Source organism: Canis lupus, chromosome 11 (assembly GCF_003254725.2).
Source record: "Canis lupus dingo isolate Sandy chromosome 11, ASM325472v2, whole genome shotgun sequence".
NCBI lineage: Eukaryota > Metazoa > Chordata > Mammalia > Carnivora > Canidae > Canis > Canis lupus.
The window spans coordinates 52,515,001-52,533,694 of record NC_064253.1 but is presented as its reverse complement, the minus strand read 5'-3'; the positions used below and the strand labels follow the sequence as shown (position 1 = coordinate 52,533,694).

The 18,694-nt window shown below is 37.7% G+C and overlaps 1 protein-coding gene across 9 annotated transcripts in view; it reads right to left on the bottom strand.

Annotated features, from left to right (window-relative positions):
- Positions 1–1,437: 1,437 nt before the first annotated feature.
- Positions 1,438–18,694, bottom strand: part of MELK (maternal embryonic leucine zipper kinase) — a 95,025-nt gene continuing 77,768 nt past the window's right edge. For all 9 annotated transcript variants that reach the window (XM_049116269.1, XM_025432640.3, XM_049116273.1 and 6 more), the window contains 5 exons: positions 17,812–18,043; positions 13,432–13,528; positions 12,242–12,410; positions 4,308–4,411; positions 1,438–1,937 (listed from right to left, as the gene is read on the bottom strand). In XM_049116269.1, coding sequence (XP_048972226.1) covers positions 1,760–1,937; positions 4,308–4,411; positions 12,242–12,410; positions 13,432–13,528; positions 17,812–18,043 — 780 coding nt within the window. In that variant the 3' untranslated portion in view covers positions 1,438–1,759. The remainder of the gene's footprint in view (positions 1,938–4,307; positions 4,412–12,241; positions 12,411–13,431; positions 13,529–17,811; positions 18,044–18,694) is intronic.

Genomic DNA, 18,694 nt, shown 5'->3' with positions numbered 1-18,694 from the left:
AACATATTTGTATACAAATGTTCATAGCAATGTTATTCATAATAACCAAGTGTAAACAACCCAAATGTCTATCAATTGATAAATGGATAAATAAAATGTGGTGTATACATACGATGGAATATCATTCAGCTGTAATATGGAATGAAGTACTGACACATGCTACAACATAATGAATCTTGAAAACATTAGGCTAAAAGGTGAAAGAAGCCAGACCCAACAGGCCACATATTGTATGAGCCCATTTATATGAAATGTCCAGAATACTCAGACCCAGAGACAGAAAGTAGATTAGCGGGAGCCAGGGGCTGTGAGGTGGGCGAATTGAGAGTGACCACTAATGGACACAGGGTTTCTCTTTGAGGTGATGAAAATGTTCTAAAATTAGATTGCAGTGATAGTTGCATAAATGTGAATATAATAAAATCCAATGAATTAAACACTTTAAAGAGGTGAATTTTATGGTATGTGAATTTTATTTCAGTAAGCTGTTATAAAAAATTTAAAACCCTTTGACAGCTTCCCTTTGCCAAAATAGTTTAGTGGAGCATTTGAGTTCTTTCAAGTTCTTTTGTCACACTTATTTCCAGCTAAGTGTTCAGCTCTCATTTCCGCCTATTTCCCCCTAGCACCACCTTCTGCTTCCACCCTAAACAAGGCATGCCATTTTATAATTCCATGCCTTTGCACATTCTCTTCTGGCTGCCAAGAATGTCATGTTTCTTCTTCTCTTTCTGATGAACACCCATCTATCCTTTAAAAACAAATATTGGTTCCTCCAAGAAATCATCCCTTACTCCTCCAAAGTTGGTCACCCTGTATGCTATAAATACACCTGCCCCTAAGAGATTCTGAACTCCCTGAGTTTACTAGACAGTATCATCTTCAGCCTCAGAACCTAATGTCTGTAAGCATTTAGTAAATGTTTACTGAATAAATGAGTGACAAAACACTCCCTCACTACTAACTACAAGTAGCGCTATTTTTCTCCAACTGGTTTAATTGGTAAAATCCATACAAATAAAACTTGAGTGCTAGCCTTTAGAGACCAATAAAATGAAATAAAAATACAAATTTGGGACCAACATTGAGACTTAAGGAAAATTACCATAAAGTAACATTTCATGGGGGTTCATAGTTCAGATACTTATCATTGTTGACTGAACATACTTACTGAAGTCAATACTCTTTTATTCAACATATTAAATGTGTTGTTTAACTCTGGTAACCACAGCTGTGACTTAGTTAACGATCTCAATAAATCCTACTTAAATCAGAGACAGGAAAAAATTATGCAAATGAATTCTTATCTGTTTTTCTGCCCAAGGCATATTTGATAACAGATAAAATATCTCCAAATAGTCTCTACTTAATAGTCAGGAAGCCCATTTGAGGTTTTATTTGGATCAAAATCAAATACAAAGAAGAGGAGAAGCCTGCTAGATTCACAAATGATTTTATTTCAGAAAGAAATAACACATTAAAAGGAGACATAGTTAAGAGCTTACTTTCACATATGGGAGTGAATCTAGGAAAGTCAACAGTTATTAATATACAAAACCACATGATTATAAAAGACAGTAATAGATAATGACAGATGGGCACGCCTTAGATTACTTTGCAAAATACCTTTGTCTAAAAACAGAAAGATATTGGTCTTTAAGACGGCTCTTTAGAAACAAGTCTGTAGTTCCAATGGACTTTAAAAATCAAACCGATCACACTCATATTCATCCAGGATGGGGAGGAAACCATCCAACAATTATACCTTGCAGCTAGACAGGATGTCTTCCACTAATCTCTTGTAAACCCAGGCATCACCCTTAATCCGCTGCCGCCTGATACCCACCACATCGGGTTTTTGAAGCTGGCACACTTCTAGTTCAAATTGCATTGTCACTTTACCAAAATCTGACTGTGTTTGACACTTCAGTGTATAGCTACGAAAAACAAGACAAGAAACCAGTTAATAGGAGAACCATGAATATTCTGTATAAGAGATTTCTAAGCCTCTAGGAGGCCAGTGGAGAAAATGAACCCTTATTTCATATTAAGCGATCTATTACTACTTACAGTTTCCAAATGACTTAGCTATACCCTAGTCATGGAGCATGACTGGTCTTTCCCCAGAAGCTGAACTAGGATCTTATGAAAGAATAAAAATGGAAGGCTTAAAAAAAAAAAAAAAAAAAAAAGGAAGGCTTTATCCGAATTTTTCTCTTGTCCAAAGAAAAGCCCTTCTTTTACAGCTACCCATGCCATTCATGCTCAAGAAATCTTCTGGCCTTCTTTATGCATCTCTTTCAACAGTGTAATCCATAAACATTAGGCCATTTCCACAATGTTCACAACAAAGGAAAATGTGGGGAAGATTAAGAATATTTTTTTATGTGCACCTTATCAGGAAATTCTTTCATGTAAATAAGATTGAAGCTACCACCTTGTCAGAAGGGTGTAGGTTTTAGAGATTTTTCTAATAGTAGTAAGAGGTTATAATCATTACACTTTATGGCAGAGTTTTAACAGAAGGTCCATAGAGATGGTATATTCCCAAGGCTGAAACACATGGTATATGTAATTAGAACTGCAACACAACAACTCTGATGATGGAAAGGCCCCCTCCAAATGAAGCCTTAAACATATCTTAAGAAACAGGTACACTCCTGCAAAGTTAGATAAATCGAATTCATTTAAATCAATTTTTTAATTAGTTTGCCTGATATTTTAATTTGTCTTACTAATCTCCAATAAATAATAAACAATAGGATTGATTTTAAATATTAGTTCCCTAAATATTTAGGGGCAGATAATTCTCCACAGAAATGTGAAGAAATTACTTGTATCTGTTGTGTGTTATGAGGATTCACAAAATATCATCCTTTGGCTTGCTAATTTAGTTCTGTGTTTGGGGTCTTGATCGCTTAAAAATGGGCAGTCATTTGGATAAATGCCAAAAGAAGTACCCTATAGTTAAGGTTCCCAATGGGAATATGAAGCATAGAGCAATTCAGTCATAGGGAAGAGAAAAACCAATTCTTCTGCCTTGGAAAAAGATAATAATGGAATATACCCAAGATTAGTAACATCACACCACCAAAAAACTTAGCTTTTGTTCTGCCTTGTCACAAAGAAGTTAAAAACAAACAGAAAAGTAAAAAAGGAAAAAAAGGGTCAAAGCAGAGACTTTGCAGTTGATCAGGAAGCTAGAAGAGTAAGTTATTGGTTAACAGCTAGTTGGTGATCTGGAAGAGAGATCATATGCTGAAGGAAAGATTATTGAAAGCTTTCTGATACAGATTTGGCTAGAGATTCTGGAACCATCACTCAAACCCAATCACGAAAAACAGGCCAGAGTTCTTATGTGTTATGAGTTACTATGTGTTCTGATGACGCCTAAAGAAGAAAGCCAGGGTTCAGGTAAGGAATGCTTGCCAACATTTACAGATGAAAAATAAAATTACTTTTCCAAAAGATTATTTCTTAAACCCTTACTCTACATTGAATATTCTAGTTAAATATTTTGTTATATCCATTAGTGGCTCTATTTATCTGCCTCAATAGTGAAATTTTAAAGAGACATGACTGTAAATACTTATAAATAAGAACCTCTTAGGTATAAGTGGTTTGCCATTCAGACCATAAGATCATAGCCATGGAGGTTTTGCTGGCAGCTCACTCAACAGTGGGAAAGAGTTCAGGTGAAATAATTTCCTAAAGTGCTGAAAACCCAGTCCAACAACAAGTCATAAAGGAAAGGTTTCTACTTAAATCCCTAATTGGTTTGAGGTATCTCACAAATCTAGATTACAATTTATAAATATTATTGATGGGCAGCCCTGGTGGCTCAGCGGTTTAGCGCCGCCTTCAGCCTAGGGCGTGATCCTGGAGACCCGGGATCGAGTCCCATGTCGGGCTCCCTGCATGGAGCCTGCTTCTCCCTCTGCCTGTCTCTCTCATTCTCTCTCTCTCTCTGTGTGTGTGTCTCTCTCATGAATAAATAAAATATTTAAAAATAAAAAATATTGAAAAGCAGAACATCAAAGGAAAATAGAGTACTGAAAAAGAAAACTCGAAGAAGTTCAGATTTTTCTATTTTGAAAAGTCGAACTTTGAAAGCGGTGCCAATATGGCACTAGCTCATATAACACCAAAGAAACAAAATTATGAACAATGACACTACCATAAAAGCTTTTTTGATGAAAATGAGGTGGGAGAAATATTTTTTAAAAAGAAAAGAATCAGTACATGTCATCTCGAAGTTCAAAAGACATCAATCAATAAATGCAAAAGCCTCTAAGTGTGCTTCTTACCCCTTTTGTACAAAGTCAACGTGCTTCTTTGGAAGAATAGACATTATTTCATTCAAGAGTTGATCTGGATTCACTAATCTGGTTGTAGTCACATTATAGTGAAGCTTAAAAAAAGAAAAAGAAGGGGTAAGAAGTAAATCTTTACATTAACACAAAGACCATTCTAATTTAAAGATCTCAAATTCATTACAGTACCGGTTCAAAGGGAAACATTTCCAGAAAAAATTTACAACCAACTCTTAATAAGCTGAAGTAAGATGGCACTGGAAAGCTTGAAGAAATCGTGTCCACTAATGACTACATTCATATCATCGTTTTTAACATTTCATCTTCCTCTCCTACCAATCTTTTTAAAGAAATACGTAAATATTAATTAACATCCATCTGTTTGAGCTGGTTTCTCCCTTCCCATGCTATGCTAGAGATATTAATAGTCCTAAAAAGTAAATTATAGGAAATGAAACAAATATCCTAGAAAATGTGGTTTGTATATATAGTTGACCTGTAAACAATGCAGGGGTTAGAGGCACTGACCTATAAAGACAAAAATCCACATATAACTTTGGAATCCCCCCAAACTTAATAGCCTACTGCTAACTGAAAACGTTATAATCAATTAACACATATTCTGTATGTTAATGTATTTTTTTTGTTATTTTACTTTTGTTTTTTAGAGAGAGACAGAGCATGTGAGCAGGAGCTGGGGGCAGAAGGGGCAAAGGGAGAGAATCCCAAGCAGGCTCCATACTGAGCAGGCCTCCACCTCACAGCCCCTGAGATCATGATCTGAGCCGAAATTAAGAGTTGGATGCTTAACTGAGCTGCCCAGGCGCCTCTATATGTATTATATACTATACCTTTATGATAAAGCAAGCTAAAGAAAAAAAATGTTATTTTTAGAGAATAAGGAAGAGGGTATCTGGGTGGCTCAGTGGTTGAATGTCTGCCTTTGGTTCAGGTTGTGATCCTGGGGTCCTGGGATTGAGTCCTGCATTGGGCTCCCTGCAGGGAGCCTCTTCTCCCTCTGCTTACGTCTCTGCCTCTCTCCCTGTGCCTCTCATGAATAAATAAATAAAATCTTTAAAAAAATAGAGAATGAAAATACATTTACAGTACTGTACTATGTTTATCAATACCATAAATTTATATTGTTTACAAGATGAATCCTCTATTATCTATTAGTACTGACATCAATATTGTCTTATGACATAAAACACTATAGATATTATATGTATTACTAACACTAGATATCAAAAATGAAAAAGATATGAAAAAGAAAGTCGTATTTATTTACAGATTTATAATGATTCATACATTGATAACAAAAAAGCAGCAATATTATTGCTTCATGGTAGCCTAGTGTAATCAATACGATTGCTTCACAGTAGCTTAGCCTATACACTAATGAATAAATGGTTATATAATTTTTATGGGATATAGTAACACAGTCATATTCATAATATGGTATTAGAAACACGGTTTTATTTTTTTAAAAACCATCTGCTGGTGATAAGCTGATAATCACAAGAGAAGCATATTCCACAGTAACATAATTCTTTGAAAGTAAAGTTATACAACAGTAAGAAAACTAACACATTATTAATTTTATATTAAATCACTCACCTTATGTCTAAGTAAAGATAGGCTATCACATCTATGAGTCTGGCGCACAATGTTCTACACGATGAATACTTAGGTAATGATGACACAAACATGTCTCATATGATTGTCGTACAGCTATTAGATGTTCACACAAAGACACACACACACACAATAGATAAATTTATTAACTGTATGGCATGATTATTTACTGCTCATTAAGTGAAAGTGGATCATCACAAAGGCCTTCATCCCCATCTTCATGTTGAGTGGGCTGAGAAGAAGGAAGAGTAGAGGTTGGTCTTGCTGTCTCAGGGGTGGAAGAGGTAGAAGTGCAGGTGGGAGGGACAGGCACATTTGGTGGAACTTTATGGAAATATATCGTAATTTCTATCTGACTTTATGCTTTTCCATTTCTCTAAAAATGGTTCCCATATGGTACCAATCCTCCTTTAATGGTTTGCTTTCGTTTCAGTGCTCATATCATAAAGAGGTCCATGTCATAAAAGAAATCAGAAGTAGTCTCGAATCATCGAAACCCTTCTGCCAGATTGCCTAATGTCAATTTGTTTTCTGGCAGTGATTCTTCTACATCTTCTTCCTCATTATCTGTCACTGGTTCAGAAGCACTTATCTCTACTGACACATCTTCTGTTAGTTCTTCTGGTGTGGTGTCCATCAGCTCTTGAATTTCCCCAAATCCATATCTTGAAACCTTCCCCATACACACCTTTTTTTGCCATAACCACAAACCCTTTCATGACTTCCTTGCTCGGCTCTGTCGTAAATCCTGTGAAATCACGCACAACATAGGGACAGTTTTCTCCAGCAGAAATTTATTGTTTCAGGCTTGATGGCTTTCATGACTTTTTCTGTTACAACAATGGCACCTTCAATGATGTAATCCTTCTAGACTTTCATGACGTTCTCTTCCATAACACTGACAATCCTTTCCAGAGAGTACTGGGTGTAATGAGCCTTAAAGGTCCTTATGACCCCCTTTTCTTGATGCTGAATTGAAGATATTGTGTTTGGGGACAAGCAGACCACTTTGATACCTTCAGTGTGAACTCATGGGGTTCTGGGAGGCCCAGCAGCATTGTCCAATATTAAAAGAACTTTAAAAGGCAGGACCTTACTGGCAAGGTACTTCTTGACCTAGGAACAAAGCACTGATGGAATCAATTCAGAGAAAGGGTTTGGAGTGCCTAGTGGCTCAGCTGGTTAAGTGTCTTCCTGCTGCTCAGGTCATGATCCCAGGGTCCTAGGATCAGGCCCTATATCAGGCTCCCTGCTCAGCGAGGAGTCTGCTTCTCCCTCTCCGTCCCTTCCCCAGATTGTGCTCACTAGCTCTCTCTCAAATAAATAAATAAAATCTTTTTTTAAAAACAGGAAAAGAAAAAGGGTTCTCATTGTCCAGACCTTCTTGTACAACCAAAAGATAAGCAGCTAGTGGTCACCTTTTCCCATCAAGACTCGGAAGTTAGCAGCTATATAAACAAGGGCAGTGTTGATCATAAACCCGACTACGCTGCATAAAACAGAGCTAGCCTATCCCTCCCTACCTTAAATGCTGGTGCTCATTTTTCTTTCTTACTAATTTATGTCTTTTGTGGCATTTTCCCCCAAGAATAGAGTATTTTTGTCTGCATTAAAAATCTGTTCAGGAAGATATCCTCTTTCCTCAATGATTTTCTTAATGGCATCTGGGAACTGGTATCTACTGCCTCTTGGTCCCTATAGAAGTTGCTTCTCCTGTCATCTTGACATTTTTTAAGCCAAACCTCTTTCTAAAATTATCAAACCATCCTTTACTGGCATTAAATTCTCCAGCTTTAGATACCTCACCTTCCTTTTGCTTTAAGTTGTCATAATATGACCTCATCTTTTCTCAAATTATATTAAAGTTTATAGATATGCCTTTCTGTCTTTTAATCCTGTATCTACATAAAAGCTGCATTTTCAATGAGATTTTTTTTTTTAAGTATTTTTGCAAAAAGTAAAGGTTTTTGTGCCTGTTGGTACAGCCGCAGCAAGGGCTTCATGAAGTTCCCTTTTTTAAAAAAACAATGGTCCTTATACTGGATTCATTTATCTTGAAATGGTGGGTGACTGAAGCTGCAGACCTCAATCTATGATATATATCAAGCAATGCAAATTTTTCTTGTAATGTCATGACTTTTCTGTGCTTCCTCGGAGCACTTCCAGCATCACTAGGAGCACTTCATATGGGTCCCCTAGTGTTATTCAAGGTTTATGTCATTGCACTAAACATGATGAAAAATACGCAAGAACCACAAGAGATCATTTTTTACTGTGATAACAATTTACTGAAGAGATGAACACACACATGGAAGTGATTAGCACCACACAGCAGTTTTAGTAGGATATTATTTAACTTTATTTTTTTTATTTATATTTAAGATTTTATTTATTTATCTGAGAGAGAGAGCACCAGCAAGGGGAGGACCAGAGGGAGAATGACAAGCAGACTCCCTGCTGAACAGGGAGCTTGATGTGAGACTCAATCTCAGGACCCGAGATCATGACCTGAGTTGAAATCAAGAGCTGGACACTTAACCCACTGAGCCACCCAGGCACCCCCACAGTGTTTTTAAGCAAATATTTGCAACACGAACTCACCACAAGAGCAACATAAGGTAGCTACGAAATTATTACAGTAGTACAGCATGTATTACAGTTGATTTTATGCAGTTATTTAATACTGCATCTTTTTTTAAATTTTTTATTTATTTATGATAGTCAGAGAGAGAGAGAGAGAGAGAGAGGCAGAGACATAGGCAGAGGGAGAAGCAGGTTCCATGCACCGGGAGCCCGACGTGGGATTCGATCCCGGGTTTCCAGGATCGCATCCTGGGCCAAAGGCAGGCACTAAACCGCTGCGCCACCCAGGGATCCCCTAATACTGCATCTTTAAGCTTCTTCACATTTCTTTCAACTGTGAATGGCTCCATGTACAGTATATTTTGTGCATAGGTTTTGATAAATTTTAACTTTTTATAATATATTTGTTTATATCTTATGGTAGTAAATGATAAAATAGACTAATATCTACATTTATCTTATGCATTTATGACATACCTTTTTAATTTTTTTTAATATTTCTAGGCTATGCAGTTTTTGAGTTTTTCCAAAGTGTCATAAATCCCCCCAAATTTTCCTAACCTATTTGGTTTTTTTTTTTTTTTTTTTACCTATTTGTTGAAAAAATACACCACACTCAAAGTGACCCACACGGTTCAAAACCATGTTGTTCGACGGTCAACTACATTTTTATTTTAGTATTTGCATATTTGTTCCAATCTCATTTAAAAAAATATAACTAGGGCAGCCCAGGTGGCTCAGTGGTTTAGCACCACCTTCAGCCCAGGGCCTGATCCTGGAGACCCTGGGATCGAGTCCCACATCAGGCCCCCTGCATGGAGCCTGTTTCTCCCTCTACCTGTGTCTCTGCCTCTCTGTGTCTCTCATGAATAAATAAATAAAATCTTTAAAAAAAAAAGTAAAGAAAAGAAAAGAAAAGAAAAAGAAAAAAAAGAAAAAGAAAAAAAAATACAACTAGCAAAAACTAATAAATTATAGTTTCTTTAAAAATAATTCAAGGGGCTCCTGGTTGGCTCAGTCAGTCAAGCATCTAACTCTTGATTTTGGCTCAGGTCATGACCTCAGAATTGTGAGACCACACCCAGTGTCAGGCTCCACACTCAGCAGAGTCTGCTTGAAAATTCTCTCCCTCTCTCCCTCTCTCTTCCTTTCTTTTTCCCTCTCTCTCTTCTCTCCCCCTCTCCCCCCACTTGCATATACATGTTTTTATCTCCCTCTCTAAAATAAATAAATAAAACTTTAAAAAAATCTTAAAAAATAAACCCAAGTTTTTAAAACCTTAGTCACCTTGATTGTGGTGATAGCTTCACAGGTGTCTATATAATGCCAAAGTATATTAATCATCCATTTCTAATATGTATAGTTTAGTTATGTCAATTATACCTCTATAAATCTTTTTTTTTTTTTTTTAAAGAGTCACTATAAAGAAAATGCCAGTACAGATGATATGCCAACATGAAGGTGAGTTAAATGACTACAGTTTAGGGACACAGCTTCATGTTATAAAAGCAATGACAGGGCTGTCTGTCTCCTGGGTCCCCATCTAGGGCTGTTTCACCAAACTAAATTGGCTTTGTCAAGATAATAATAAGAACACTTCCAAATCACAATTTTAGTGATTCTTTTTGTAAAATAATTAATCCTAGTTTATCTATTTAAATTTGATTTTTACAGAGCGCTTCCTACAAGAGGGCTTAGCTACATATGGTTTGCTAGCTTAACAAACAAGGTATTCTTTGTACCATCCTTTTATGCTTTCTGTGAGTTTAAAATTTTTTAATATAAGAAGTAGGGAGGAAAAAATGAAACTAATTCCCTAAAGCAAGCCATGCAGTTCTCAAAAACTTAAAGCTTTATAAAGGGTTAAAGATCCAAAGTTAGGTCAAGTTTCCAGTATTAGGTGTATGCTAATTAGGACTGCGGTTCTGCTCCATTGGGGTTAAAATGCTCAACACATGGATAGAAACAATGCTACTCAAACACTGGAACACCTTCTATAATATATAATAGAGTGTTTCACGTGCATCTCACAGAGACAGCTTTCTTCATATCCCAGGCCTGCGAAGTTGTTGGGGTAGAAATTATCTCCAGTTTTTACAAACAAGGAAATTGAGGCCATCACAAATAAAATGACTTATCCAAGCTACATAGGATGAAGCTGAGGCTAGAACCATCTTCTCATTCCCAACCTATATCCTGGAAGTATTAGGGAATACCTGGAAAGCCAACTAACACAGCAGTTCCTACTGGAAAATGCATTCAGATTCCAAACAATTTATACAGGTAAACGTTTTTAGGATATTATCCATCAGTATTTGGTAACTGCTTAGCTTCTCAATAATGTACATGATTGGACATGTTTCCTTAATTTTATCTAATGTTTTTCAGGGAAATGACACTATGGTTTTCTTAATCCCAATGTCAGGTTTGAAATATTTCATAACTGTCTCCATCTAGAGAAATCTTAGAACAATAAGACAAAATATACCTAATAAATAGCCATGTGCAAACTTCTCAGTTCAAGTTATTCAAGTTCAACAAGGCAACAAATATTAATGTACAAATAACTCCTATCTTCTTTTTTTTCTAAAGATTTTATTTATTTATTCATGACAGACACAGAGAGAGAGAGAGAGAGGCAGAGACACAGGCAGAGGGAGAAGCAGCCTCCATTCAGGGAGCCTGATATGGGACTCGATTCTGGGTCTCCAGGATCACGCCCTGGGCCAAAAGCAGCACTAAACTGCTGAGCCACCCGGGATACCCTTCTTCTACTTTAAAACAGGACATAAATGAACATCCCCCCCGAACCACACTCCTGCCCAACAGTTCACCAATTTCCTTCCCCAAACCTGCCCAGGTTTGCTCCAAATGAGAGTCTCAGTGCAAAAACTAACCAGACTCATTCCCCAAACCACAGGGAACAGTGCCATCTGCTCTGCCTTCCTTCGTGCCCCACACCTCTTGGAACATGTTTTTATACAGCACAGAGCAACAACTCTGCCGTCTTCATGGCCACTCCACCAGATCCTCGGTGACACAAGCTGTATCTTATTCATACCTTTATCTTTTACTTCCCCCGAACAAAAATGTCATTCATTAGATGTTTGAAGAAATGCAGAGAGAATTTCAGAGAGTAAGAAGGACTTGAGACCCACTAATAACCTCTTTTTCCTTTCCTTTAAAACCTCTTTTTCCTTTCCTTGAAAATACTGTCCATACCACTGACATATTAAGGCTTTTAAAGCATAATAGGACTATCAAACGAGGTCCAAACCTGTTAGGCCTGTGAAGACCTGCCAGCCTACTTTCCTAGTCTATTGCTCACTATTTTCTTCACATACATCACACTCAAAGTTCCAATTCACTTCCCATGCATTCAAATATTTGTGAGGGCCTACAAAGGTACCCACATGTCAGGGACTCTTCTATAGGCCAGAGATATAAGAATTAAGCTAATATCTGCCCCATGTTTCCCCAACTCCATGTTGCCTTTGTGATTAATCGCTATACCTAAGTATTTGCATTATAGTTATTTGCTCCTTGAAAGGAATTTACCTCTGCATCCTCAAAGCCCACTGCATTAAAACGCATGAAATAAAAAATTATCAATTCATTCAATTTAGTACTTCTTTTATAAAAAAAAAAAAAAAAAGTCCAGTTAGCAGTCAGCTTCAGAAATCCATATTGCAGAATTCAAGTTCACTTACCTTTAGTCTTCTTGGCCCATCTTTGGCAGAGCCCTTCTTTTTGCTCCTGGTAAGCACAGTGATAACCTTATCCAACCCCCTTTCAAGGCTCCCAAACACTTTGGTTCCTTTTCTTTTTGGAGTGTCCTCTACATGTGCTTGGTTGAGATCTAGTTCCACTGAGCGACATCTTAAAAAAAAAAAAAATTTTTTTAAAACCCATGAGTAAAGAAGGACCTCCTGCCAGTTGGAACTTTCACAGGACACTCGAGTATACCAAGGCCAGACCACCTCATTCCTTAGGGAGCACTAAAGCCATTTCCCACTGGAATGAAGCCATCACTCCACCTCTGGGCCAACTGTCACTTGGCAAAACTATTTTGCCCCTAGCCTTTTATTAAAAGTCAATATACAGAAAAGTTGAGTGAGTAGCACACCAAACATCCACATATCCTCTTAGATTCAACAGCTGTTAATATTTTATCACATTTTATCACATTTTCTTTCTCTACTTATATAGATAAGTAAATATATTAAATATATATACATCTTTCCTGAACTATCTGAAAATACCTGCCTGAAGACATATGAAACTTCACCCTGAAACCAATGAATAAGGACACATAACCAGTGAATAAGGACATTTTCTACATAACCAAAATACCAACACAACATCAAGAAATTTAATAATGATGCCATAGTACTGTTTAATATCTAGTTCACAGTCTAATTTCCTCAATTGTCCTCAAAATGGATCCTGCTTTTAAAAATAGCTGTAAAAGACAAGGAAGGGTCACCAATGCTATAGAACTGTCCATATAAAAGGAATGAGTTTTCTTTGAAACTTTCATTGGTATCTTTACTATTTGGGCAACTGCTATCTGTGAGTGGATGTCTATATTCTACTGGCAGAAGCATGGGAAAAGATGAGCCTCAAAAATGGTATTATGTGTCTGGGCCCAGGGCCACTGTTTCCAAGCCTGCTGTATGTCAAGGTGCCTGCCAGTCCTACTCCTGATGAGTTTCAGAATTCTATCCCACAAGGAAGGCAGCAGCAACAGCTCCAGGAGTGGCCATAGACCATCGTCATTCTGCTAAACATTCCTACATTTATACAATGGTTTGTTACTTTAATCAGGTTTATCATACATGAAAAAAGGAAATCTGGTTACATATACTGAGGATCAAAGAATAAAAAACAGAATACTTACCTCCTCTCAGGGCTAATGACACCTGTCATTAACTTCTCTGTCCCTGCTGAATTTATTGGCATTTTAATTGGGGTTTCTTTCAGGCACTGGTTTCTAGCTATTAGAAAAACAAGAAACACAAACCATATGCAGGTGACATATTATGGTTTCAAAACTTCTATCAATAACACATACATCACTTATTCATTGATTCAGAAATATTGTAATCACTTGGCCAGTGCTGTTAAGGTTCTAATTATTTAAAGAAATGTTTCATGTGATTTATAATAAAAAACAAAATCATTTTGCTTTGCATGTGTGGCTCCTCTTTTCCTTCATTGCGAAATGAAGGCCATGCTTAAATTCCTATTTTAAATATTATATGACAAATTTAAATAGATCACATTAATACAGATTTTATGACTACTGATTCTCCTTTTTTTTTTTAATTTTTATTTATTTATTTATGATAGTCACAGAGAGAGAGAGAAAGAGGCAGAGACACAGGCAGAGGGAGAAGCAGGCTCCATGCACCGGGAGCCCAATGTGGGATTTGATCCCAGGTCTCCAGGATCGCGCCCTGGGCCAAAGGCAGGCGCTAAACCGCTGCGCCACCCAGGGATCCCTGATTCTCCTTTTTTTTAAAAAGAAAAGATTTTAGGGAGAAGAAATGTGTGGGAAATATCAGAAAGGGAGACAGAACGTAAAGACTGCTAACTCTGGGAAACGAACTAGGGGTGGTAGAAGGGGAGGAGGGCGGGGGGTGGGAGTGAATGGGTGACGGGCACTGGGGGTTATTCTGTATGTTAGTAAATTGAACACCAATAAAAAATAAATTAAAAAAAAAGATTTTATTTATTTATTCATGAGAGACACAGAGAAAGAGGCAGAGACATAGGCAGAGGGAGAAGCAGACTCCCTGCAGGGAGCCTAATGCAGGACTCAATCCTAGTACCCCAGGATCATAACCCGAGTCAAAGGCAGATGCTCAACCACTGAGCCACCCAGGTGCCCTGATACTTTCTATAAATAAAAATCAACCTGTACTTATACAAGAATCCAATTTATCCTTCTAAGTGAAATAGTATTGAGAAGTGTTAATTCAATTCCTAATCCTACTCAACTCCTGTTAGGCAAAGAAAACAGTCCCTGTGAAGGCTTGACAAAAGTTATTAAACAGCTTTGGCTATTTTTATATTCCCTATTCTAGAATTTTGTGCTTGATTCTAGTAGGGTATCTGTATCCAGTTTCTGACAAATTCACAATAACAAATCTGGTTACCAATGATTAGCTAACTTTCTGTTTATGATCTAAAAGTTACATACCCTTTAGAAATAATAATACTTTATAAGTATATGATATCAAGTTTTTTAAAAGCCTTTTGTTTTTCTTTATGACTATTCAGTACTATTTTCACTGGTTCCACAAGAACAAGAAAAGATCACTGAAAGGGTATCTCTGAAAATAGTTTTCATCTTGGTATACAAAGAGTATCTACTACTATACATAGTTAATCTTTGATAAACTGTCACTTACTGGATTGTACAAGGTTCAGAAAAGTGATTAATGCTAATGTCAAAAATGACTCAGAGTAAAAGTCAAATGCAAAGCGCTAATGAAAACTATCAGTCGGAGCTTCAGCTATTAGCTTCCGTGGATGGCTCTTGTGATTAAAGAAAAATAGCCAATAATCCCTTTTGACCAACACAATTTTTGTCACAGGGATAAGACATGCAAACTGATGACACTTTAAGACTAAATTCCAAACTATCCAAATGTCAAAACCTTCAGAACTACATAAAAAGTTAAAAAAACACAGGGGCACTTGGGCAGCTCAGTCGGCTGAGCAGCTGACTTGATTTCAGCAAGTCACAATCTCGGGGTTCTGGGACTGAGTCACATGTCGGGCTCCAGGCTCAGAGAACAGTCTGCTGGAGGATTATCTCTCCCTCTGCCCTTCTTCCCACTGCATAAACGCATGTACATGCACACACATACAAATACTCTCTCTAAAAAATAAATGAATAAATCTTAAAAAAAAATTTAAGTTAAAGCATACACACACACAGAGTAACAGAAGGGATTATAAACATTCAAAGGCTTAAAAAAAAGGCCTCAATAGCTAAAGTCCATCTTATCTTACTACCCAACTCCCTGACTCACAAAGGATGTTGTAGCTCTATTAACAAATAACAGAAGAGGAACACCCCTCATTAGAAAAAAAAACGCAATAGCAGCTACTACTAAGGTCCCACTATATCCAAGGTTATCTCACTGAAACCTCATAACAACACCAGGCAGCCACAAATGCTTATCACAGCAAACTAGCCTCACAATTCTGGGGAAAGCGTTGTCTGAGCTGATGAATGAGAAGGCCATTAACATAATAATAGAACTCCCAATAAATATTCTGGCAAAGTTTTTCATACTTTCTTTATAAGAAATAGAGCTCTGGGGGATCCCTGGGTGGCTCAGCGGTTTGGCGCCTGCCTTCAGCCCAGGGCGTGATCCTGGAGTCCCGGGATGGATTCCCACGTCAGGCTCCCTGCATGGAGCCCGCTTCTCCCTCTGCCTGTATCTCTGCCTCTCTCTCTCTCTCTCTCTCTGTGTGTCTCTCATGAATGAACAAATGAAATCTTAAAAAAAAAAAAAAAGAAAGAAAGAAATAGAGCTCTGGAACTGGCTATCAGCCACATTAGTAAACTGAAAGCACAAGGGAAGGATGTGATTTAACAGCAGTTCACATGGCAGTCTCAGAATTTGGGTTCATGAGGCTCTTTATATAAATTTTTTTTATTTTTTATTTTATTTTATTTATTTATGATAGGCACACAGTGAGAGAGAGAGAGGCAGAGACACAGGCAGAGGGAGAAGCAGGCTCCATGCACCGGGAGCCCGACGTGGGATTTGATCCCGGGTCTCCGGGATCACGCCCTGGGCCAAAGGCAGGCGCCAAACCTGCTGCGCCACCCAGGGATCCCGAGGCTCTTAATATAAAACAAGTAGGTTAGGGACTCCTGGGTGGCTCAGACAATTAAGTCTCTGACTCTAGATTTTGGCTCAGGTCATTGATCTCAGGGTCATGAGATCAAGCTTCATGTTGGGCTCTGTGCTGAGTATGGAGCCTGCTTGAGATTCTCTCTCTCCCTCTCTGTCTGCTCCTCCCACTTGCACTTTCTCTCTCTCTCAAAATCAAGAGAAGGTCACAATTGCTGGAAATACGGCCAAAAGTTTAGGGGTCATTTTAATGTGACAGACTATATTACAGTAAATAAAACCCCTCAGGGGGATCCCTGGTGGCTCAGTGGTTTAGCACCTGCCTTTAGCCCAGGGCACAATCCTGGAGTCCAGGGATCGAGTCCTGCGTTGGGCTCCCAGCATGGAGCCTGCTTCCCCCTCTGCCTGTGTCTCTGCCTCTCTCTCTCTCTCTCTCTCTCTCTCTCTATGTCTATCATGAATCAATAAATAAAATCTTTAAAAATAAATACATACATACATACATACCCCTCAGGCTCTCTCTAATTTTTTGTATTCCTTCATTCAACAGGTATAGTCCCACCACACACAAGGCAATGGGAATCTACTATGCACCAGACAATAAACACGGCTCCTCCTAGACTACACTATGCTGCCATAAACACAGCAGACAATCTCTACTCTTGTGACACTTACCGTCTCATCCTTGAGACTTGGTACTAGAGGAGACTTGGTACTAGAAAACTGGGTTCAGTTCTAAGCACTGTCTTAAGAGGCACAATGACAAAACAGAACATGCCCAAATAAGGCCAGGAAGAAAACAGTGAGGTGTCATAAAGGAAACAGCTTATATAACTGGTGATGACTGAGCTGACCAGGAAACCAAAGGTAATGAGAAAGTTGTAACATCCGGACACAGATCTAGATATCTAGAAGGACATCACAGGTCTCTCCTGTCCGCTGGAATATGGGCAGGAGCAGGATCAGATCCCAGAACTGGAGAGCTAGACGAGTAAGAAGGGCTCAGCAGAGACTTCAGCTTTAGCCATGATAAGTAGAGGCAAAGGAGAAAGCAAGTCTAACCCTGGATATATGACCTCGGGCAAATCATTCTTCTGAGGTTCAGGTTCTTCAGCTGTGAAAAAGGCAGGTGGATGAAATGAGCTCTAACTTGCCTCTTGGTTTTGATATTCTATGATGCTATGATTCAATTCTATATATGTGAAAAAAAGAAAAAATTCACTTAAGAAAAATTAGAAGTTGACTAATATGCTTTCATTTCAATCAATGCAATTAACATGATAAAGAAGCAGAAATTCCTTAGAGCAATGCTAGTCATTTCTGACCTGCTCTAAGTTTATTTAGATGGTAAGAAGAACGGAATTTGAAGTATGTTGCCACTGATTAGTCCATATAGCAAATACCTTTTGAGGGTGTAGTGTAATGATTTGGTGTACAGAGTATTTCTCTCTTATACTGGCTCTTATTAACTGGAGTCTTTGGCTCAGGAAATACAAAGCAGTCATCATCCTTTACAGCAGACTTAGGCATATATACATTCTCTTTGTTCTTTAATTTATCAGCAGATGCTCTGCATAATACTGGAGTTAATGATTTAGATTCCAGACCATTTGATTCTGTCCAATGCTTGGCAAACTGGGAAAAAAAAAAAAAGTTACTGGATAAAGCACACTGACAAAGAAAAAATGTCAATTTCTCTACAACGTGCCTTAATCATTTGCAAATTACCTTGCATCATTTTTATTAAAATGAAATACTCTCAAAAGGATATTATTGGCAATACCAGGGAGTTTGAAAATGTATATTCAGTTCTCTTTAGTACATGTAGATTACTTTAGTCTGTTCTATTGACATATCATTTCAACATGTTTCAGGCTAAATGTTAAATCAAATATAACCAGATCTCAGGCAATACTGAGAATGGCCACAAATAAATCCCTAAGAACTATTTCCCATGCCTAGATTGCCATGGTTTGTCTCTAGTATGTACCAAAAAATCAAAGTTTAGTCAATGATTAGAGCAGAAAAACCGTGTTAAAATACTCTAATGGAAAAGTTGGATACTAAATATTTAATCCTTTTGAATTTATGGTTGAGCTTGCAAAAAAATAAGGAAAATCCTCAGAGGCTAAACTAAAAAGAGGAGCATGAATCCAGAGACATAATGAAGGCCAAAACTGTCCTAGCTCCAAGGGCACCTATCTACTCTATCTTGGATAACTAACAGCATGGGCTATATATAACAGCCATGGAAACCTTAGAGTATGCAAGGTGGTAAGTTACAAC